This window comes from Dipteris shenzhenensis, chromosome 28 (genome assembly GCF_047967505.1).
Source record: "Dipteris shenzhenensis isolate YYH24624 ecotype China chromosome 28, Dip_SZ_1.0, whole genome shotgun sequence".
Classification (NCBI taxonomy): Eukaryota; Viridiplantae; Streptophyta; class Polypodiopsida; order Gleicheniales; family Dipteridaceae; genus Dipteris; species Dipteris shenzhenensis.
In genome coordinates this window covers 49,407,251-49,431,099 of record NC_141623.1, presented here as the reverse complement: position 1 = coordinate 49,431,099, position 23,849 = coordinate 49,407,251, and the positions used below count along the sequence as shown (strand labels likewise).

The window sequence follows — 23,849 nt, the reverse complement described above, 5'->3', positions numbered from 1 at the left end:
TACAGCCGTACATCGTACTTGAGCTGTCCGTACAGCTAGTACTTCTCTCGAGACCTCCGTACAGGTGTTGCATGTGTGAAGTCTCTTGCAGGACATTGGCAAAATTTGGGGCTTTCAATACCTTTCATCTTCTCTAGTTGCAACTTCTTGCAAGAACACTAGAGATTCGGGATTTGGTCTGCAATTTCTTTTTGATTACAGTACATTGAGTCACATTTGCAGGACATTGAGTCATTTTACAGAACATTGAGTCACTTTTGCAGGACATTGAGTTAGATTTGCATACATTGGGTCACATTTGCAAAAATTTCAGCAAAATTTGGGGCTTTTCTGCATTTGCCCTCTTTTTGGACTATTTGCCCTCAATAAATTTGGGGCTTTTGCCAAATTTGCTGTTTTTTGCAGTGAACATTGCCTGTCACAGTCACATTTGGGTCAGATCTGCATTTGCCCTTTGATTTGGGTCTGAAATTTGCAGATATTTGCTGTCATTTTTGGGACAGCCAGCTTTTTGCAGTGATAGCCTTGAGGCTTTTGGGTTGTCAGGTCTTTTTCAGGGTATCACATTTGCTATGGCTGGGAACAATCAAGATTTATTTGGAGTTCTTCGTGAAGATGATAAGTTGGATGGCACCAACTATCCGATGTGGTCTTGCAAAGCATTTGTGGAATATTGTTTCTGGGGCTGATCTGAGGCCAGCCAATGCTACAGTGGTTGTCTCTACTGCTGGTCCTTCTGCAGGGGGTACTCCTCCTGATGCCTCTTCCTCTAGCACTCCTGCTGTTGCTCTTCCACCTCAAGAACAGTCAAGATGGGATGCAAGAGATGCAAATGCACATTCATGCATTACTTTATCATGCAAGAGAATCATTATTCCACACATCCAGTCTTGCAGGACAGCGAAGGATGCTTGGGATAAATTGGCTTCTCTCTATCAGATTCGCAATGAAGCTCGTGTTGCATATTTGAGAAGGCAATAACAGGAAGTCAATATGAATGAAGGTGAGTCAATGGATGCATACTTAACAAAGGTCAAGGACCTCATGGAACAGCTTGCCAACATTGATGAGGTGGTGCCAAATTCACAGCTTGTCAGTACCACATTGAATGGACTGCCAGATACATATCAAGGGTTTGCTACAACCCTTCGATTAGTGGCCATGGGTAATTCAGACCACTATTCTTTTGATCAGCTAGTTACTTTGCTTTTGCAGGAAGAGCAAAGTAGAGCTAACAGACAAGCCACTATTCCTGATCATGCATTTGCTTCACAGCAGAGACAGGAAGAGGCAAGGCTTCCAAGCCTATGGGCAAGCCAAAATCTGCGCATAGCAGCTGCAATTCCTCCCATGCATCTAAAAATACAGCAGATAAGGCAAAGAAGAAAAGATGCAACTATTGTCGCAAGCCTGGACATGACATTTCAGAAAGCAGGAAGCGCATTGCTTCGGAGAAAAAGAAAGCAGGATTGACAGTTAATGCCTCACATGCTATTGAATCCCATGAGCCAGCAGATGCTTCACATGCACATGCTCTTCAGGATGATTGGGCATGGGCTGTCCATTGCTCATTTGATCCCTCCAAAGCTGATGCACTCTTTACTGCTAATGATGCTCAGTCCTGGTACTTTGATAGTGGTGCTTCCAAGCATGTCACATCTTGCAGACAGTTGTTTCATTCTCTAGCTGATGCACCTCGAGGGGGGACTGTTACATGTGCTAATAATGCTTCATATGCTGTAAAAGGAGTTGGAGATGTGCAACTCACATCCATTTCGAGCCATCCTGTCACTCTGACAAATGTTCTTTTTGTGCCTGGCATTGAAGTCAACTTGATTTTAATTTCAGCAATTGCTACTTCAGGTTTCAGAGTAATTTTTGATGGCTACAGATGCCTAGTATATGATCTTCGTGATGACAATGCCATAGTTCTCACTGGCACTTTGCAAAAAGGGCTTTATCACCTTGATCATCATCCAACTGCATTTTCTATTGAAGCATTGGCTATTTCTTTTTTTTCCATGAAAAAGACTTCTATTAAGTAGGAACAAAAACCCACGAGAGCAAGCTCAAAGCGGAATACATCATGAAATCATGAGGATAATAAAAAACCCCTCAGAGTGAGGTGGAAAGAAGCCAAGGCTGAGGCTGAAAGTGCCATCTCAACCCTGTAGTAGATTCAGAGAAGAAAGGAGAATCCTTCCATTCCTTGAAGAAAGAAGCCCTCCTAGCTGAGGCCATCAGAGTGTGTACGATGTCTGTCCAGATACTAGCCAATGTGTGCGAGGGATGAACCTGAGTACCCTCCATAGCCTCTGTGCATCTAGCTCTCCAGATATGCCAGGCTGCTATGCTCGCTATAATCTCCCAAGAAGTATCCACAGAGGCATGTACAGCTGTAAAAGGACGGTGTGGAACCACATCCAACGAGCAGAACTCAACCCGATGACGTCGAACCGAAATGGCCCGAGAGGAGTCAAGTCCCTCATAGAAAACCTGAGGTCCTGTAAGAGAAAGCCAAGCCACCGAGCCCCAAGTCATAAAAAGTGGGGAATGGGCAAAGTGACTGAAGATCCTGGCTATCCCCATCCAAATCAATCTCGCCTGTCTGCAATCCCATAAGCAATGCTGAATAGACTCCGAAGCAGAAAGGCAACGAGGGCAAGTAGGGTCGGCTCCGAATCTGGACCTCCAAAGGTTCACTGCAATCCCTCCATGGATAGAAAGCCAAAAGAAGATAGTGATCTTTCTATTCCTGTGGGATTTCCAGAGCCTCCTCCAGAAGTACCTCTGCTGATCCGCAAGAATACCAAAAGTCTCCCAATGAGGAACTCTGGAGGGTCTCCAGCCTCTACTACTGAGCTGAAATCTCCTGGCATTACTGACCGTGTAACAAAAGAAGGGGATGGTCTTCTCTCGATGCCCTGCGTCAATCCACTCCCACTCTCCGGGGTCCCACTGTAAATACCTGATGGAAACTCCTCCATAGAGCCAGAGCCTCCAAGACCCGGTGGAGAGTAACTGGGGGTCAGGAGCATTGGCTATTTCAGATTCACAGCTTGCTGAAACTCATCTTTGGCATGAGAGAATGGGCCATCTCAATTATAAAGCTCTTGCGAAGCTACATTCAGAGCAGATGGCAAATGATGTACCTCAAACTCACACAGTTTCCAAACATGTGTGTGAGGGTTGTCTTTTGGGTAAGATGCATCGATTTCCTTTTCAAAAGAATTGTCCAAAACTCTCACAAAGGAAATTGCAGCTAGTACACAGTGATGTCTGTGGCCCAATGAGGACAAATGCCATTGGGGGTTATAAGTATTTCATGACTCTCATTGATGATTTCACAAGATATTGCTGGGTATATCCTTTAAAGGCCAAAGCTGAAGTTTTCTTATGCTTTCAGAGATGGCTGAATATGGTTGAGAATGAATCAGGAATCAAGCTTGTCACCCTCAACACAGATAGGGGGGGTGAGTATATGTCAAAGGAATTTGATGCATTTCTGTCCTCACGGGGCATTATTCACTCATGCACTACTCCTTACACTCCTCAGTAGAATCCTGTTTCTGAAAGGAAAAACAGGTCCACAATGGAGATGGCCAGATGCATGCTTAAGGCCAAGTCTTTGCCCAATAAATTTTGGCTTGATGTAGTAATGTGTGCCAACTATGTGCTGAATAGATCACCTACACGGGCATTGAAGACTATTACAACTTATGAAGCATGGAAAGGCAGGAAGTCTTCACTTTCACACATGAGAGTTTTTGGGTCTCTTGCATATGTTCATGTACCATCTCAGCTGAGACATAAGCTTGATGACAAGGCAATCAAATGCATATTTATTGGTTACAGCCAGGAGAGCAGAGGGTATCGGTTATATCAACCAAATACTGGGAAGATTATTGTCAGTAGAGATGTGATCTTTGCTGAACATTCAGCTTCTCCTCTTGTGGACTGCAAAGCAAAGCCAGATGTTGACATGTTTGATGCCTTTGAATCTTGGTTACCTCTGCCATCATCAGAAGAGGATTTTGAGCAGCAACATGAGCCTCCTGCACGCCCTCCACTATGCAATAATCAGCCACAACCTCATGCTGATTTGCAGGTTTCTCTTCCGGCACAAAATGATCCCACTACTCATGATGCAGTCATTGAAGAAAGAGCTGTCAATAGACAGCAAAGGCAAGTTCCCAGATGGCTTCTTGATACATTGAGGGACAGCAAACAAGATCAGCCTTTTGCTGCCCGGACAAGATCAGGGAATAGACAGCATGGTCACTTTCTTGAGTTTGCACTCCTTGCTACAGCTTGCAATGAAGAGCCTTTGTGCCATAAAGATGCTTTTGACAGCAAAGAGTGGATGGATGCAATGAAAGCTGAGTTACAATCTATTGCCAAAAATGACACATGGGAATTAGTAGATCTCCCACCTGGCAAGCATGCTATTGGAACGCGGTGGGTCTACAAATTAAAAAGGAAATCTGATGGCAGCATAGATCGATACAAAGCCCGTCTTGTTGTAAAAGGGTATGACCAACAACAAGGCATTGACTTTGAGGAGACATTTGCTCCCACCTCCAAGATTACTACCATTCGATGTGTCATTGCCATTGCAGCCCATCATCATTGGCAAGTGCACCAACTTGACATCAAGACCACTTTTCTTCATGGGGATCTGCAGGAAGAAGTCTATGTCACACAACCTCCTGGCTTTGAGGTTGTTAATTCTGAAAATAAGGTATGCCGGCTTAGAAAAGCCCTTTATGGTTTGAAGCAGGCACCCAGGGCATGGTATGCCAAAATTCATGCACACTTACCATCCCTTGGTTTTCATAATAGTCCCACAGAACCCACTCTTTATGTCCGTGGGAGTGGATCTGATTTTTTAGTGCTGATTTTATATGTGGATGATATGCTCATAACGGGCCCAGATACTCAGCAAATTGCAGCTTTCAAGGCTGATTTGCAGCAGATTTTTGATATGTCAGACATGGGACGGCTCCATTATTATTTGGGCATTCAGTTTGCTCATGTTGAGGGGGGTATCATGATGTCTCAGTCCAAGTATATTGGACAGCTCCTTGATTGTTTTCAGTTTGAGGATTGCAAGCCAATCTCTACTCCAGTGGACCGTGGCTTTAAATTCTCAGCTCATGATGGGAGCCCACCATGTGATATCACTCTTTATCAGCAGGCTGTTGGATGCCTTATTTATTTATGTCACACCAGACCTGACTTGCAGTAGTATGCAGTATCTCAGCTCAGTAGATTCATGCACATGCCCAGTTCACAACATTGGCAGGCAATGAAGAGAGTCTTCAGATATCTCAGAGGCACTCAGGATATAGCCCTCTTCTATGGTGATCAGGGTACACTTACCATGCATGCTTACACGGATAGTGACTGGGCAGGATGTTCCGACACCAGAGTGTCACATACTGGTAATTGTTTTTTGCTTGGCAATTCATGTGTCTCTTGGCTGAGCAAGAAGCAACCAACAGTTGCCACGTCTAGCTGTGAGGCTGAGTACAGGGCAGCTTTCACCGCTACAATAGAGTGTGTTTGGCTTCGACAGCTACTTCCAGATCTTGGTATTTGCCAGACATCCTCCACTATTGTCTACACTGACAGCCAGAGTGCTTTGGCCATTGCGCGTCCTAGTGATGCCCTATAGGCCATGGTATGTGCCTTGTAGGCATAAGTGTAGGCACTTATAGTGTTAGTGCCTTTTAGGCCACATAGGACACTTAGTCCTATGTGACACCTAGGACACTTAGTCCTAGGTCTAGGTACAAGTACTTTGTACTTGTGTGTTTTTTGACTATCTAAGACTTTGACATGACGGCTGTTCTACTACGTCTCTTTCGTACCTGCACTCTCTCTCTCTTCTCTACAATCCTTCAAACGAGCATCCACACCAATGCAGAATGCAAAAAATGCAGAATGGAAATACTAAGTACTAAGTACAACATAGTCATGTCGGTGGTCGACTACATATGAATCTCATCATCATTATCATCATCATCAATAGGATATCAGGGTGGATGAGGCAATGGAGGCATGAAATCGGCGATAGAGAGCTGTCGGCCACTCACGGGTGCGGCTCTGTGACGTCTCCTGGTCATAGTTGTGCGCCTAACTAGGGCTACAGTAACCCTTGTCGGTCGTGCTTCGACTCTAAACAGGGAGGGGATATCCCCAAATGTAATCTGCGCGTCAACCCTCTGTCTGAGATGTCGAGTCATTGGCTTTGGGTCACGATCATGTCTAGGCCTCGTCTTGTGGAGGTCCATGTGATCTAGCTGAAATAACTCCGTGATAAAGCTCTGAGAGGGATTTGCCAAGGAAGAAGTCTGCTCCTGTCTCCGTAATTAAAGTATCCTCTCGCGGTGCTTGAGTACCTCATGAATGAAGCCTGCCAAGCATCTTTGGTCTGGGTAGGAGAGGAATCGGGACAAAACCCCATAGCTGTCTCTGAAGAGGCAGTAGAAACACCCTCACATCTCATAGTAACCAGGACACCTGAAGATGAAGTGCTCCTCTGTCTCAACCTCTGGCATGTCACATAATGTGCATGTGCCTCTCCCTGGGTAGGCTGCTGCTCTCGATACGAAGTCTATGTGAAGTGACCTCGAACTGCCCAATAGGGATCCTCATTGAGTGGGGTATGTGGATATGCGTGTATCTTGGTGGGTCAACGAAACCCTCCTCTGTGATATGTAAGCAGTGATCTCTGTAGAAGCTAAGCTTCACTGGGAGTTCGCTCGGTCCCAACCAAGTTCAGAATGTGTGTAGTTGTAAGAGATCCTCACGGATTACCTGGTTGACCTCGTGTGATAGGAGGGGAGAAAACGGAGCGTCTATGCTCTATTGGAAGGGAGGGAGTCTATCCATATGAAGCCCCAGTCGCTCAAACCATCTCTCTGTGCGTGCATATCAGTAGCTTTGGTCACCTCCTGTTGAAAGTGCCATAGAGGAGGATAATGCTAGCCATGGTAGCTTGTTGTGCCTAAAAGTGTAATCCCCATACTCCCTGACTCGGCACAGATACGTGATGACCTGAAATGCAGCATCTAGCAGTAATGGGGATCACCCAAACTCATCCTGAATGATTTGGTGAGGAACGGATACTGCGAATCATCTGTGATAACATGAGAACTTGTAGCCAAGGAGTCAAAAATCAGCCCCTTGGTCAGTGGGTCGTGAAAGTGCGAGGGGAAGCAGTGCCTCTCTAGTCTGGCCAATGAAGCGTATCCTCTGTCCAAGTGTGCCTGCATCACGGGTCTCATAGAGAAGATGAGTCCAGAGAAGACAACCCCAAGATACGTGTATGATGAAACTATCTCAACAGGTGAGCCATCAAATGTGAACTGCTCCTGGCGCATGACGGCTCGAGATGTATTGAAGATCATAACCTTGGTTGACCTTCAAATCATGAGACTCACAAAAGGACTGTAGCGCGTCAAGGTATCTTTGGAGCCCCTTTGGTGAGGAAGACAAAAGAGCCACGTCATCTACATAAAGCAATATCCAGATCAGCGTGCCAACAAGAGAGAAACCATCCCCCCCCTGTGTTTGCATCACTGTCTCGAGCTCGTCTATGTAGAGGCCAAATAGGGGTAGGTGATAAAGGACACCCACACCCTTGTTTGACCCCAATAGTGCTCATGATCTCGTCTGTCCACCTAGATGCTGCCCGGACTCTGCCTGAGACTCTCTTGGAAAGTGCCATGACAGCCCAAATGATTTCTTGGTCATAACCCAAATCCTGTAGGCGACGTATGAGGCGGGCTCTCGGAACCATGTCAAATGCCTTGCAGAAATCCACAAAGCAACAATAAACCCTCTGCTTCCGTGCCCTCGCCTCCTCGATGATACACTTGAGCGTGAGAATGTGATCCATGGTTCTATGATCACGCCGGAATCCAGCTTGTCCTATTGCTCCAAGTCCTCGACACTCCGCAAATCTGCTGACCTCGGAATCAAGCATTATCTTGTACATGACATGTCCAATCATAATGGTCCTGTAATTCTTCGGGCTCATGGGATCCCCTGCCTTGTGGATGGGTGAAATAGTGTTAATAGTGCAGATGCGTGGAAACCCCAAAACAATAGCTTCATTAAAGAGCTTTGCTAAGATCAGGGCTAGGAGGTTAATCCCATATGCAATGAATTCAATGCATAGTCCCTCATGATTCTTCGCTCGGCCATTATGAAGTTTCATTATGGCATCCTTCACTCCCTCCTTAGTAAAGACGTGTAGGTTGTGGGGCGTGACATATGTGAGAGGTAAGGGATTGGCTGATTTGGGATGTCATATAGTGTGCATGCATAATTATACCCGACCTGAGTTTTAGTGAGTGGTGAGGGGGCCATCCCTCTAGAAATCTCTGCCAAAAGTCCTTAGAGTTGTTACTAAACAAAATGTTTAGTAGTTCCTCTTCGTTTCGGCGATCAAAATCTAGTTTCTTTGTATGTACCAGTCGACGATACTCGCGTAGCGTCTTTGGCTCGCTCGGATGACTGTTTTTGGTTTTGAATCTGAGCTACGGCGCAAAGCCTTACACTCATCATCGTACCAACTATTAGAAGGTACCGTCCCAGGAGGTGGTGGGTGAGTGGAGTGAGTGGTGTGAGGGAAAGCGTGAAGGGCAGCCTTCCCTCTCTTGTCCTTTCTCTTTTCTCCTCTTTTTCCTCTCTTTTTCCCTCTCCTTTCTCTCTTTTCCTCCTCTTTTTTCCCTTCTTTTTCCTCTCTTTTCCCCTCTCTCTTTTTCTCTCTCTTGTCTCTTCCCCTCGCTTGTCTTTTCTCCTCTCTCCTCTCTCTTTTTGATCTTTTCCCCTCTCTTTTTTCTCTCTTTTCTTCTCCCTTTTCTCTCTCTGCCCTGCTCTTTTACCATCTCAATTCTCTCTTTTCTTCCCATCTTTTCCGTCTCTTTCCCATCTCTTTTCCCCTCTCTTTGGTCCTCTAATAGGAGTATGAAGTCAATATAAGCGAGAAGTGTGTAGAGACGACTAGAGTAAATAGGTGAGTGGTTGCAGTCGAAGCGTATATCATGATAGGTGGAGTAAGAACTCAGTGTGGTGGAAGTTGCTGTGCGACGGGGAGTGGAATGCTAAAGAATATGTAGGTGTGATCAACCCCTGTAGGAAGAGGTGCTATAGTAAAATCAATAATGCGAGATGTGAAGGCAGGGGATCCCATGATGTTATCAACAACGCTAGAACCTCCCCCATGTGGAAAGCATGTGAGACCACCTGAGGCAGGCCATCTGTCAAGACCATTATAAATAATGAGATCATGCATCTTGCTGAGGTCTAATAGGGCCTGTCCATAAAACCAGTAGCATACCTGCATCCTCAAGGTCAATGTTTGGCAGTAGAATATAATCATCGCTGAAGTCGAGCAGTGGTACCTGATGGGCGCCTGTCCTCGTGTTGAAGTCTCCAACTAGGAGGACTTCTCCACGGCTAGAGAAGTCAACAATGGACTGATAAAGCGCTGCAAAGGGAGATGTCTCATGCTCATCTCGAGTATCTCTAGCAAAGTGGGAGGTGTCAGGAGGGTAGCATACTGCAACAAACAGATCCCGGCTGTCCATGTGTCAGATCCGGATCCAAAGAAACCTGGAATGCGCATCTCTGTGGGCTACTGATATGGTCCCCAAAAGGGTGGATCTGTAAAGGATTGCTACTCCTGACCCTTGTACTTCTCCTTAATCTCTCGTCTCATCTTTGTAAGTAGACTCCCTTGTGTACGCGCTGACTACTGGTAGTGGGCGCTCTGGACTCTGATGTGTCTTTGTGTAAAAGACTATGTTGTGACCTGTATAGGATTTCGAGAAGTTTCCTGGTTCTGAACATAAGGTACCATTACAATTACAAATGGTGCAGTATAGGGTCTCGGAGATCTGAGTCTCATGGATCCCGCCTCCCTATGTAGGGGAGGGGGATGGTGCTCGACGGGGGTGTGTAAGAAGTCGTCCATCTTGTACTGCTGCCCACATCCCATCCTTGCGGGCTTGATTGCGCTGCTGCAACAGGGAGCGCCTCTCCTCAACCTGTAGGAGGGTAAGGTCCTCATCCATGGAGATCGTTGGATGATCTCGTAGGACTGACCTGCATCATAAAGCCGAAAGTCGTGCTTGAGCGCCATGGAATCGTATGATCAGGGGCTGGGGTCTCTTCCCACTCGCCATGCCCTCTTGATACTGTGCTCAACTACATCCAAAGTAGTGGCCACGAAGGCCGTTGCATCTGTCATCGGTGTAGCCTCAGTGCGCGGGATCCCATGGACTCTGATGTTGAGAGCCTTATTGGCTCTCTGCTACTGCTCCATGAGGGTAGTCGAAATGGTTGGCCTTGCAGGTTCCTGTTGGCCACGTCAACCCATCTAGAAGTCTCCTCAATTACAGATTGCATGCTCGCAATCTATGCCTCAACAACTGGGGAGCTCCGTGGGACTATGTGTATGGCTGTGACCTCTTGCCGGAGCTGCGAGATATCCTGTCTAAGTTCTTGAATGAGATCAGCCTGCTCCCGAATGGTGCGAGCTTGTTGCTGTATGACGCGGCTCTGCTCTTGGTTGAAGCGGACTTGCTCCTGTGCGTAGCATGTCGGCTCCATCTCGTGCTCATGGATACTGTGTACCTCCATGAGTAAGGTCTCTAGGCCTGTGGTATGTCAGCTCGTCCGTGTCCTAGCTGAAATTGGAATGGCTGTGACATAAAAGTATGAGGATGAGGCTAGAAGCTGGGTGGTGATCGGGTGAGCTGGGTAAGGTATGGAGATGATAGTTGCATGGATGAGGCGATCCCAATGGGTTGTGGGAGCATGGGCTGACTGAGAGGGAGAGGGGAGAGAAAGGTCAAGGCGTAATACGGAGCTGTGTATGACACCTCCGAAGTAGGTGTCATAAGTGGTGCGAGAGTTGTAACTGGAGAGGAAGGGACAGATGAGGATTGTGACAACCCCCCTATCCCAGAGGAAAGGAAAGAGGCCGATGTGATGGGTATGTCACTGGCTGTCATAGGTATGACACTGGTAGTAACTGTAGCTGGGGATGTAGCGGCTATAGCCGAATCTGAGGCTGAAGCTGAAGATGAGGATGTAGCGGGGGCTGAAAGTGAAACTGAAGATGAAGTAGAAGCAGAGAATGAGGCTGAAGCTGAGGCTAAGGTGGATCCTGCCTTTGCCTTGCTGTCAACCCCAAGTCCACTCCGGTTGTAGCGTGTGTTCACGTCCTCGAGTTTCAGTTGTGTTTGCTTTTTTTATCGTCGTCTTTCTTGGATTTGTCCGTCTCTTTATCGCCTTTTGCCATTTCTTGTAGTGACTTCGATTTTTTTCGTATAGGTCCTAGTGCAGTAGATGGATTGGGAGCGGGAGTTCGAGGGCCTCCCCCATGGTGGGAGACACTCATTGCAGGAGGATGAAGAGGCGGCGGGGGTGGGGTGCTAGTTTGATGTAGAGGAAAGGGGGGGGGGGGTAGGTACAGAGTAGGAGCAAGAGCGGGGGGGGGGGGGGAGGTGGAACAGACGAGAGGGGAGGCGGAGAGACTGCAGTGGGGAGGGAGGGTGCTGCTGGCGGGGAGGAAAGCCAGCGGAAGGTAGCGTCGAGAAGGAGGGGCGGCGGAGCTGCAAGCGGGGAGCAAGAGCGGAAGGTCGAGCGGGAGAGCAAGGCGTAGCAGGAGCGAGTCGAGAGGAGAGGGCGGAGCAACTGGGAGCGGAGAGAGAAAGAAAGAAAGAAAGAAAGAAAAATTAAGGTCCATCGGAGGCCTCACAGGCCTATGGGACAAAGTACACAAAAAACGAACTCATACAAGCCTCAGTGGGTTGAAGAAGCAAAGGGTACGCTAGGACCCTTGCTGAGTACTAATCTATGCTAACATGATCATAATCATAGAAAAATTCAACTACAACTGCAAGTGGGCCAGATCAATCAATCTATCCAGGCGCTGGGACGAAACTGAAGCCTGGTTTAGTGATGGCTCTCTGGTGGGCTGTGAAGATGTCTCATATCTGTGTCTGTCGAGCTGTCTCCCACAGCGGTGGGAGACGCGGTCTCCTTGCTCTTTGGAGTCTCTAGGCTATGTCTAGAGTGACCGCTCGTCTCTGTCGGTCTCCCCTGAGGAAAGCTGTGATAGGTCGGACCTCAATGGAGTGTACTTTGGGGGCTCTCTGTCATACATGTGGCCTCTGCGCCCCTCTCGGTGGTACTGTGCCGGCTGCTCATCCGGATTGCTCTCATATCGGCTAGCTCCTCCTCCACTCCACTGTGTCCGGGGTTGACTCAAATGTATAGAAGTCTGTGATGTGTCGTTGTGCCCGGTCACCCTCTATGTCCTGTAGTGGTCTAACCATCCCCTGCTGCTCTTTGATCTGTTGCAGAAGCGTCTCCCTGTGTCACCGCATCTCCCTGTGTCTCAGATAAAGCCCGATATAGACTTGGTCATGGAAATGGATCAATCATGACAAAGGACCGAAGCCATTCCCCTCTAGGTAGAGACAACGGTAGTGTCCCCAAATCTCGTAGTGGGCTGGGCAAACATAAAGAAAATGCTCCTTTGTCTCAACAGGCCCCAGCGTACATAGCGTCGTGCAGACCCGTTGCTCTCTGGGTTTACCCACTGCTCTCCCTGCCTTGATCCTCAGCTGATGGGACGAAACCCACATTTGACCAATGGCAATCCTCAGTGCATGGGAGACTCCTCTATCCTCGAGATACTGGTTTCTGATGATGAATCCCTCCTCTGATACTCTCAGGAAGTGGTCGCGATAAAACTGGGTCTTGGTGGGGAGCTTTTGGTCCTCTCCCCAAGTCCGGGATGTGTGAAGCTGAAGGAGGTTTAATCGTATGATACGGTTGATCTCATCTCGTGGGATCGACTCAGGAGATGCATCCATGCTGTATTGAAAGGGGGGAAGCCTGTCCATCTGGATACCGTGCCTGGCAAGCCACGTGGATATGCGTGCATACCATGTGTCTGCTCTGCTCTCTGCGAGTCGTTTGGATGACTCTAGGGCCAACCTCAGAAGTCTCCAGTGGGGTGAGTCCCAGACTTTGTGATTGAAAGTCATTGTCTGAAAGATGGCATCAACCTGGAGAGGTGTCATGGCAAACTCTGCCTGTACTATCTCATGTGGAATTGAGGGCTTACGTCAAATCATCCTGGATCCCATCGTCACCTGTAGCCGCTGGAAGCTCCTCTAGTCTATCCTCGGAAGATCGCACCCCCAAAAAGGTGCTGCATACATGTTAACCTGGTTGGCCTCGTGTGATAGGAGGGGAGAGAAAGGAGCATCCATGCTTTACTAGAAAGGAGGTAGTTTGTCCATGTGGAGCCCTCTCAAACCATCTCTTTGTGCGTGCATACCAGCACCTCTGGTCTCCCCCTGCTGCTATTGCTATAGAAGAGGACAGTGCAAGCCATGGTATCCTGCTATGCCTAGATGTGTAATCCCCATACTCCCTGACTCGGTACAGATACGTAATGACCTGAAATGCAGCATCTAGCTGTAATGTTGGTGACCCAAATTCCGCCCAAATGAACTGGTGAGAAACATATGGCTTACCACGGATCATCCGTGATGAGATGAGAACCTATAGCCGTTGCACCTTGACCCACTCTGTATTCGACAAGCTGGTCCGTAGCATGGACTGCCATATGTCCCTGCTGGGCGGACCAAGGAGTCAAAAAGCAACCCTTTGGTCTGTGGATCTTGAAAGTGAGAGCTGAAGAACTACCTCTCTAGTCTAGCCAATGAAGCATATCCTCTGCTCAGACGTGCATGTATTGCGGGTCTCATAGTGAAGATGGGTCCGGAATAGACGACCCCAAGATAAGTGTGTGATGAAACTACCTCAACAGGGGCCTATCAAATGCGAACTGCTCTTGGTGCATGATGGCTCGAGATGTATTGAAGATCATAACCTTGGTTTTACCTAAGTTGACCTTCAAATCATGAGACTCACAAAAGGACTGTAGTGCATCAAGGTGTCTCTGGAGCCCCTCTATTGAGGAAGACAAGAGAGCCACGTCATGTGAATAAAGCAATATTTGGATCAGCATGCCCGCGAGAGAGCAACCTACCCCCCATGTGTCTGCATCACTGTCTCGAGCTTTTCAATGTAGAGGCAAAACAAGGTAGGTGATAATGGACACTGTTGTTTCACCCCGATAGTGCTCATGATCTCGTCTATCCATCCAGATCCTGTCCGAGCTTTGCTTGAAACTTGCTCATAAAGTGCCATGACAGCCCAAATGATCTCTTGGTCGCAACCCAAATCTTGTAGGTGTCGTATGAGGCGGGCTCTCGGAACCGTGTCAAATTCCTTGCGGAAATCCACAAAGCACCAATAAACCCTTTGCTTCCGTGCCCTCGCCTCCTCGAGGATACATCTGAGCATGAGAATGTGGTCCATGCTCCCATGATCCCGCCTAAACCAGCTTGTAGTGCTACTCTAAGTCCTCTAAGCTAAAACGCTAACATGCTTAGCTAGTGAAAGCGTAGGGGGCGTAGGGAGAGGCTGGGCGTAGGAGAGGGAGAGGATGCAAAGCAGAGTGTGAGGGAGAGAGGCGGGGGGAGGGAGGTGGAAAGGCTGAGCTGGTGAGGGGGGCTGAGGCAGCTGAGTGGAAGGGGGGGGGATGAGAGAGAGAAGAAGAAGAAGAAGAAGAAGAATGTATTACCGTCCTCTGGGGGCCGAGAAACCGACCCATGGGACCCATGAAAATCACAATACAAGTGTCTCCCTTCTTTTATGGAAGGGGTAGGAAAACAACTATTCTGAAATACATTGAGTAATACAACATTCCCGATATTGAAGAATCTTGGCAATAAAATTGCCCAGAGTGGCTATATGGGTATGTGAAAGCAAGCTTGCGAGGGTGTCGTGTTCCTTTGTAATGTTGTTAAAGTCCCTCCTTATGCATGCATATCGTGGGCATGTAAGGAGGACATGTGCCTCTGTCTCTACTTGTTCTTGGTCACATAACTTGCAAAATCTTTGTTCCCTTGAGACATCTCCCCAAGCACCTTTCTCTACCTCCAAAGTGTGTGATCGGGTGCGGATGAGTGCAATACTTCTTCTTGCATTTGCAGGTATGGGTATAGTTATGTACTTTTGTGCATTATCTTCCTCCTTGGAGTAGGTGTCCCAATAAATGGGATTGATATGTGTACAATAGTACTCATACTTAGCCCTTTTCTCAGCTGATTGCCATTTTTGTTGCAATATTCCCAACAAAGCTTTATGAAATGCCTTCTCATCCATTTCCCCGGATGACATCTCAAGGTAGGATGTTACTCTCCATCTTTGGAACCATCTTTGAATGTCTTGCCACCAACCAGATGATAACATCTTGCTTTTGTTTGTCTTTTGAGGCCTTTTACTTGCTTCCCATGCTTTCATTGGTAATCTCTGCCACCCCATGTTCTTGACCTTCTTCACATATTTGAGAGAGAGAGAGAGAGAGAGAGAGAGAGAGAGAGAGAGAGAGAGGAAGGAATCACAGGAGGAGGGCAATAGGCTAAGGAGAAGTAGTGTTCTGAAAGTGAGGCCACCTTCCAGCTCAGGGAGAGCAGCCAGAGGATGATTCTTTCTTCATCCTCCAGGATGACCCTTAGCTGTTGGCAGGAGCATAGGGCACGCATCCGTAGGCCCATCAGCAGGACGCGGGATACCTTATTATCTTTTCCTCTTCGGTACCGAATCGTTAGAGCTCTGCATGAGCTCTGCCCACCTAGCTTGGCGGCCCCTCAAGTCAGGCTGTTTACTAAAATGTTTCAGAGTATCATGATCTACATCCACATAAAACTCTGAACCATACAAATAATGCATCCATGTTTTCAAAGCATGGATAACAGCATACAACTCCAATTCATGAGTTGGCCAATTCCTTTGAGAGGGAGAAAGCTTCTTGCTTTCAAAGGCTATTGGCCTTCCCTCTTGAAGGAGAATTGCTCCTACCGCAATGCCACTTGCATCGGTTTCTAGGAACAACGGTTTCTGGGGATCAACTATTTTTAACACCGGTCCTGTGACCACAGCTTGTTTTATGGTGTTAAAACTTTCTTGTTGATTCTGTCCCCAAATAAAAGGTACTTTATTTGAGGTCAGATTAGGCAATGGCGATACTATTCCGGAATATCCTTTGATATGCCTTCTATAAAACTGGACAAATCCCAAGAATGATCGCAACGCGGTCAGACTCTGAGGGATTGGCCAAGTTAGTATCGCAGCCACTTTCTTCAGATCCATTTCTACCCCCTGTGGAGTAATTATGAACCCGAAATATTCAAGCCTAACCATACATAGTATAGTTTTCTTTTTATTTACATAAAGATTGGCTTTCCTCAAAGTACTGAACACTACTCTTAAGTGTTCACGATGCTCAGTAATACTTTTACTGAATATCAGGATATTGTCAATAAAATGTACTACGAACTTTCCGATATACGGACGTAGCAAATCGTTCATAAGCATGATGAATGTCGCTGGAGCATTGGTAAGTCCAAAGGGCGTTACCAAAAACTCATAATGACCAAACCTGCTTCTGAAAGCGGTTTTATGCACATCCTCGGCTCTAATCCAGATCTGATGGTAGCCACACTTAAGATCTATCTTGCTGAAAATCACGGCTCCATGTAATGCATCTAGCAAATCATCAATCCGAGCCATCGGATACCTGTGCTTAACAGTGATATTATTCAATGCTCTGTAATCTATACAGAGGCGAAACGTATCATCCTTTTTCTTCTTTAATATCACTAGCGAAGCAAAAGGTGAGAAACTTGGTTGAATCTGCCCCAACTTGAGGTATTCTTCCAGTTGTCTACGCACCTCCGCCTCTTCGGTAAAACTCATTCTATAGGGCGGCCTATTTACAGGTTCTGCCCCCGGGATCAGTTCAATCTTATGCTGAACTTTCCGCTTTGGAGGTAACCCATAAGGTAGTTCATCCCTAAAACATTCAGAGAACTTCTCTGATATCTCTTTAGCCAACTCGGCCATCTTTCCATCTTGGGTAGCCTCAGTGCTAGTCGATGCATCATCAATCGACTCTACCGATGCTATACACAGACACAGAAACTCTTTCGGAGTCCTCCGAATTTCCATGGCTGATATCAGTGGTCCTCGAGGTAAATCCTTTTCACCTCGCAAAACATATTCTACCCCGTTCGTCTTGAATTGGTAAATATGCTTCTTCCAATCAATGGTTGGATTTTTCCGAAAATGCCAAGCCATGCCTAGGGCTATATCTGCGTGAGCAAGTCTGGTCAATTCAAAGTCCAGCTTCTCAACATAGTCCTGAATTCGAAGTTCCAACTGGGTAACCCTTTGGTCCCATACTTCAGTTGAACTTCCATCTGCCATCCTGACCGTATAAGCATAGTCAGACGGATTGGTTTTCAACTTGAGCCTCTTAATAAGCTTCGAGTTGATTACATTGTGTGTTGACGCTGAGTCAAACAACACAATCACATCATGACTGGCTACTTGCCCTTTCATTTTAATCAACTCGGGCTCATCGAAAACCATATATCCCGTTGCTGCGGGCTTGGAAAGGATGTTATCAGGTGCACCGCTTACTAACTTAGTAACAGACGCACTTAACAACACAGGTACTAACCTCTGAGAAGGTCCTGCCAATTGCATCTGCATATGTTCCACATTGGGACTCTCTTGCATTTCCACGTCGCATTCAGATATTATCATATTAGCCATGCGACGGTCTTTATTCAGTGGACAATCTTTCCACTGATGTCGCTGAAGGCAGTCGAAGCACAATCCTTCTTTTCTAGCTTTCTCTTTTTGTTCAGGGGTCAACGAGGACTTTGACCAAGCCCGGGCTGCCATTGTAGTTATTTTCCTTTTCACCCCAACGGTGGTACTTGTTTTTGCTGGTCCCTCAACTGGCTTCACCTGCTTGGTTTGACCACTTGGCTGCGAGACACTTGTCTTTGAAGTCCATTTCCTCTGAAATCCCCCTTTTTTCGGGTACTCATAGTGAGTCCCTGCCTGCACAAATCCACTAGATCTGCCTCTGGCATCCTCATAGTTCAGGGCTACTGCAATAGATTCATCTAATGTAGTCACATATTTAGCCCGAACTTCCATTTTAATCTTGTCGTTCAGTCCATAGATAAAGTCTTTTAACTGAACCAACGTAGGGAGAGGGTCTGTTATTTTCATGACACATTCCTTGAATTTGTCAGTGTACTCTGCCACCGACAGGCTCCTCTGACGAAGATTTCTATAAGCATCCCAAGCTCGGGACTCTTCATTAGGTGGAAGAAAGTGTTTCTTAAATTCAGCTTTAAACCCTTCCCAGGTGGTAGGAGCAACTTGATCTTTCTGTTGCTTTATCCACCATCTATCCGCTGCCTCAATAAATAGGTGAGTGGCCTCACGGATTTTCTTTAGATCAGATCTGATTTCACAAATGGCGAAGGCTTCTTCCCACTTGTGTAACCAAACCTCGATCACATCAGAACTGCGCTCGGTCATCTGACCAGCGTACTTCTCCGGTCTATAGTTAGCAATATTAGGCACCTTGACCCTCGCACGCTCTGATGAATGTATACTGGGCTCTGGCTCTGCTGGAGCTTTGCCCTTATCAATTCTAGATGGTCTAGCCGACAAGGCTTGCACCATCTCCCTGATCTCATTCTGACCAGCGTTCACTTGAAGCTGCTGGTTCATAATTTGCTGTAAAGCATCTTCTAATATCGAAATCCTACCGACCAGAGTAGGTGTTGTGTGATGTGACATTTGTTGTGTAGACCGTGCTCTAAACGACAGTTCCTGCTGTACAGAACGAATCGATTGCAACTCAGAATTTTTTTTTAAATAAAAGAAGACAACGAAGACTGAGTAGGGGCGTTCATTCAGAAGATCCCGTGCCTTCCTTTATTTCTTTTGTGCGCAAATCTGTCACGTCAAAATCATTCGCTACTAACTGCGCTCAGGATTATAATGGTAAATATATGGCCTACAACTGCGACTTTGTTCCGGCCACTCCAATTCGTCAGGACAGTTATGACACGCAGGTCATCGCCTGTCGGTGCTCCACCAGGGAGGTCTAGGTCTGGAATTCGCTGACTGACCGAATTCCCGTAGGCTTGTTGATGGACCACGCTCTGATGGAGGAAGACCTGCGTAAGTGTCCGTCAACACTACGCCACGTCTCCGCAGCAGAACGTCCACCTGAGATGCCTGTCAACACTTGATCGAAATCCTCCGCCACCACGAAGATTCCCCGTCACGGACAGCCAATTATCACCCGCCACGGAGGTCTTCGTCACGGCCACAGATCCTCCCGTCCATCGCACGTCACGAACAGGCGATGCAGATGATAGCCCTGCGTCACCTCTGCGCTCCAAGCCTTTCTTCTGTCACCTAGCTTGTCGCTCTTTCCTTGATCTCTTTCCTTGCCTTGAGCTCTGATACCAAATGATACACGCCTAAGCTAATTCAATTGACTCGTCTCTATTCTAACTCTAACTCAGATCACGGGCGATGGCAGTTGATTGTTCCACCCAGCCATACTCTCATGGATCGCATTTTTCAACAGATACGTCTTTTTAGTTTTTCTCATGCATATCCACAAGACCCACATTTCCCTAGACGGTTCTCCCTTGCCACATGTCATCATTTTAGCCTTTTTCACTTGGTGCACCATTTACCCCTCTCTTGGGGCACATTAAAACCATTTGCCCCTTGGCATTATTGCACAATTAGGTGCACCTAGGCCTTAGCACACGGAACCATCTAGTCAATGCCATTTCACCCTCACCTAGGACCTTGGCAGTTACTTCTCTTGACCATTTTAATCACGCACATTAAATATTACAGAAGTCGGTCATCTAAGAGAAAATGCCCACCGACCTTTCCGAGGTCATGCTATCTCGGCTAGAGCATAACAGGTGGCACAAGAAGAGAGACAATGGTGTGGTTAGATTTCCTCCGTTACTTATGATTGGATTCAGCTTCAATTTTATTTTAAGCTTTCGATAGACCTTCAATGTGATGTGCTTTCTTAACAGTATAAAGATTGAAGACATGTTATCAATTGCTGTAGTGTTGAAAAGGATATATTTTTATTGATTGTGCAATTCCCAACCACCCTTTCTCTTCCCCTTTTTGCAAAAAACAAAACTCTCATTGTGAGAAGTTGTTAATGTTTTTCGCAGGCTTGGGACTGCTCGTTTTCTTGGATATTGTGCATTCATATGCAGCACCGGATGCATTCCGTGGCTTAGCTTCTTTCGATGGGGCTAACGATTGCTATTTCCATACCGGTGTGTATGTCCATTCAACCATATAAAGCTATTTGCAAGGTGAAGTAGGTAGTACTTGATATAGGTGTAATTAGGCCTCTCCTTAAATTTGTCATGTTGTTTAACTTTTGAGCTTGCACCATTCGTCTTTTGCTTGAATTTATGATTGAGCGGTCTGTTTAATTATTTGTACATTAACATGAGGAAGAGCTTCTAGGGGTTTAGGATTCTCTCGTTCAATTTTTAAATCTTTTTTATAAGAGCGAGGCTGGGAACATTAGGATGAGGAGGAATGGGAGGAGAGAGCTGAGAATGTATTGTATACACTTGAAAACACAAAGAAAATACCTTAAACCCTAGCCAAGATTAAATCCTAGCGTGACAGGTTGCACACCACGTGTACCATGCTAATATTTTTTATTAACCTTGAAGCTAGAGGACTCTAGATACCTCAACTTAATCAATGTTGGGACTCCACATTGGACACCACAACGTAGAGATATGAGACCCTAAAACCCTTCTTGGTCTTAGTGACCAAAGCTACCTAGTGTTTGACAACGAACTATAATAAAAATGATTACAATCAATGAGGGTGTCGTCCCAACATTCCCCTTTATAATGTAAAATGGTAGTAATGACATATAGATTCAAAGAGATTGAGATTACTTAGTTCGTAGGGGCATCATACAAGTTTTGGATGCCAAGGAGGTACCTGCAAGGAAAGAACTTTTCTTTGGTAGTAGCTTGGTGAAGATATCCACCAGATTGTCCTTTCTAGTACAATTTTGATGATGTGAACTTGTCCATTCTCCAGTTTCTCTTTGATGAAGTGATACTTGATGAAGTGGTACTTTGTTATTGCATCCGGCTTATTGCATCTTTGAGAGAGAGAGAGAGAGAGAAAGAAAGAAAAAAAGATGTGTGAACCTCGGTGGGAGGCCTTGTGGGCCTAGACAAAGTACACCAAAAAGGAAAATTCATACAAGCCTCAAGGGTTTGGAGCAAAGGGTGTGCTAGAGCCCTTGTTGAGTACTATGTGTTAGAATTATAGATATAATTCAGCAGTGACCAATGTAATTTAATAAGCTAGTTAGGGGCACTTTTCCCTCTTTAAGAGGTTTTTCCCCCTAACCGCAGTTAGTTCACTAACTATGGTTAGTGACTACTAAGGTTTTGTCACTAGGACAAAACCTTATCTCTCACACTTTCAGTTGTACTCTTTACACTCTTCTATTTGCAACTCAACTCTCAAGCTTTCAGCTCTCCAGCTCTCACTCTCTTGATCTCTCTTACTCTCCATTCTCTCACATTTGGTATCAGAGCATTTGATCCCGCACCCTGCTTCTTCCCCGTTCAGCTCTAGCCTATAGCCCGCGCTCCTGCTGCTATATCTCGCCCGTACAGTCCGTACGACTGTACGGAATCTGTACTTGGTCTCTCCATGTCCGTACCCTGTCGTACCGTACCTATCGTACCGCTCCAGTTGCATCCGTACCTTCCGTACTTGTAGACTCGAATACCGTGCGACTGTACGGCTGTACAGCTCATCGCCGTACAGCCCCGTACGTATCAACGCAATCCGTATCGCCGTACAGATCTGCGCCACGTGTGGCGCCGTCGTCCGTACTCCGTACAATCATCTATACTACATACTGTCCTTCGTACTCCGTACCGTACCTTCGTACTCCGTACTTTCGTACTGGTCCTTCTTCCGTGCAGCAGGTAGTCCTCCGTACAATCTCTGATTCTGTACAGGAGAAACTCGCAGGTGATCTTTGGCAGGCACATTTTGTAGACAACCATTGTTTGGCTCAGTTTTTTGGGAGTACATTTGGGGCATTTTGTTTGTTGCAGACATTGCAATCATTTTGTAGTTTCGGAGCTACACTTGGAGCAAACATTGCAGATTTGGTCTGAAATTTGGGGCTTTCTGCTGAAATTGCAAAATTTGGGGCTTTCTGTACTTCTCCCCCTTTCTGGTTGCAATTTCAAGCTCGAAATTTGGGGCTTTCAGTTTTGCAGTACAATTTATTGAAGAAATTTGGGGATTTTGTAATTACACTGCAATCTTGCAGTGAAATTTGGTGCTTTTGCAGACAGAGCGCAATTCTTGCAACATTTGGGGCTTTTGATCAATTTGCCCCTTTCAGGTTGCAATTTCAGGCCTATTTTGGGGCTTTTGTGTTGGGAGAGCAATTTCTGGAGTTTTCAGTTCATATTGCCTTTCTTGAAGTGTTTTGCAGCACTTTTGGCAGATTCTGGAGAGTTTTTGATGCTTGGACAGATTTGTGACAGTGCAAGTACAGAAATCTGAGTTGCATTTACAGCGGGTGCTTGGCTGTGTTTTTTGGGAGTTGTGCATTTCATTCCCAGTAAGGGAATTCAGTTTTGTATCTGCTTAAATCTCTTTCTCAGATATGGCCCAGCAAAATCAGAATGACTTCCAGTTCGGTGGTCTTTCACAGGAAGACAAGTTGGATGGTACCAACTACTCCCTCTGGAGTTTTATGGTACGTAGTATTCTGATTTCTCGCAATTTATGGGATTATGTGAATGGGGGTGAGATCCGACCAGCAGGTATGGCACCTAATACCCCTCCTCAGCAAGGAGGTGGAAGAGGTCGTGCACAGGGGGCAGCTGCAGAACAAGTTGTTGGTGCAGCTATAGCCACTACTCCAGATCAGAAGAGATGGGATTCACGAGATGCCTTAGCTTTGTCATGCATCTCTCTTTCAGTGAAAAGATTTATCATTCCGCATATCCGGTCGTGTAAGACCTCCAAGGCAGCGTGGGATATTTTAGAAAGCATGTATGCAGCCCGGAATGATGCAAGGGTATCTTTCTTAAAAAGAGAGTTAAGTAATACACATATGGATTAGGGTGACTCCATGTCAGTCCACCTCACAAAGCTACAGGATCTCAGAGAGCAATTGTTAAACATAAATGAAATTATTCCTGATTCAGAGGTGATTACAACCACTCTGAATTCTCTTCCTGAGTCTTATCTCAGCTTTCATACCTCGCTGAACTTATCATTGAGGGGGGGTGCAAATCCTCTCACTTTTCATGAGTTGATAGGACTTCTGCTTCAGGAAGAGCAGACCAGGAAAAACTTGGCTTCACGTGCAGGTGAACAAGCCATGCTCTCAAAGTTTAAATAAAAAACAAAGGGACAGGCAAAGACATCAGTAAATCAGCCTTCCAGTGGGTCAGGACAGCCTTCACAAAAGGCTAAAAATGATGCAAGTAAGCCCAAGACGAAGGGTTTTTGTCACTACTGCAAAAAGCCAGGTCATCACATTGCAGAATGCAGGAAAAGGCTTGCAAAAGAGAAGAAAAACAGCTCCAGTATGGCTGTTTCAGATTCAGCTCCTCATGCATCTGACAGTGGGGATGCTGCAGCCAACTTTGTTGGACAAGATTATGCCTTTTTATCTTGCATTTCAGATTCTAGGCTGGCTGCTCTAGATGCTCGGGATAGTACAGCCACTTGTAATGATGATACTTATGCATTTTTGACTTGCAGTTATGACTCTTCTACGGATGCATCTGCTTTCAGTATCAATGAAA

At 46.3% G+C, this 23,849-nt stretch overlaps 1 protein-coding gene across 2 annotated transcripts in view; it reads left to right on the top strand.

Moving 5' to 3' along the window:
* EMB2729 (Alpha amylase family protein) overlaps window positions 1-23,849 on the top strand; it is a 215,376-nt gene that overhangs the window by 74,458 nt on the left and 117,069 nt on the right. For both annotated transcript variants that reach the window (XR_015543794.1, XM_087399851.1), the window contains exon 8: window positions 20,193-20,300. Coding sequence is in view for 1 of the 2 variants with exons in the window: in XM_087399851.1 (XP_087255977.1) it covers window positions 20,193-20,300 (108 nt within the window). In the remaining variant the exon portion in view is untranslated. The remainder of the gene's footprint in view (window positions 1-20,192; window positions 20,301-23,849) is intronic.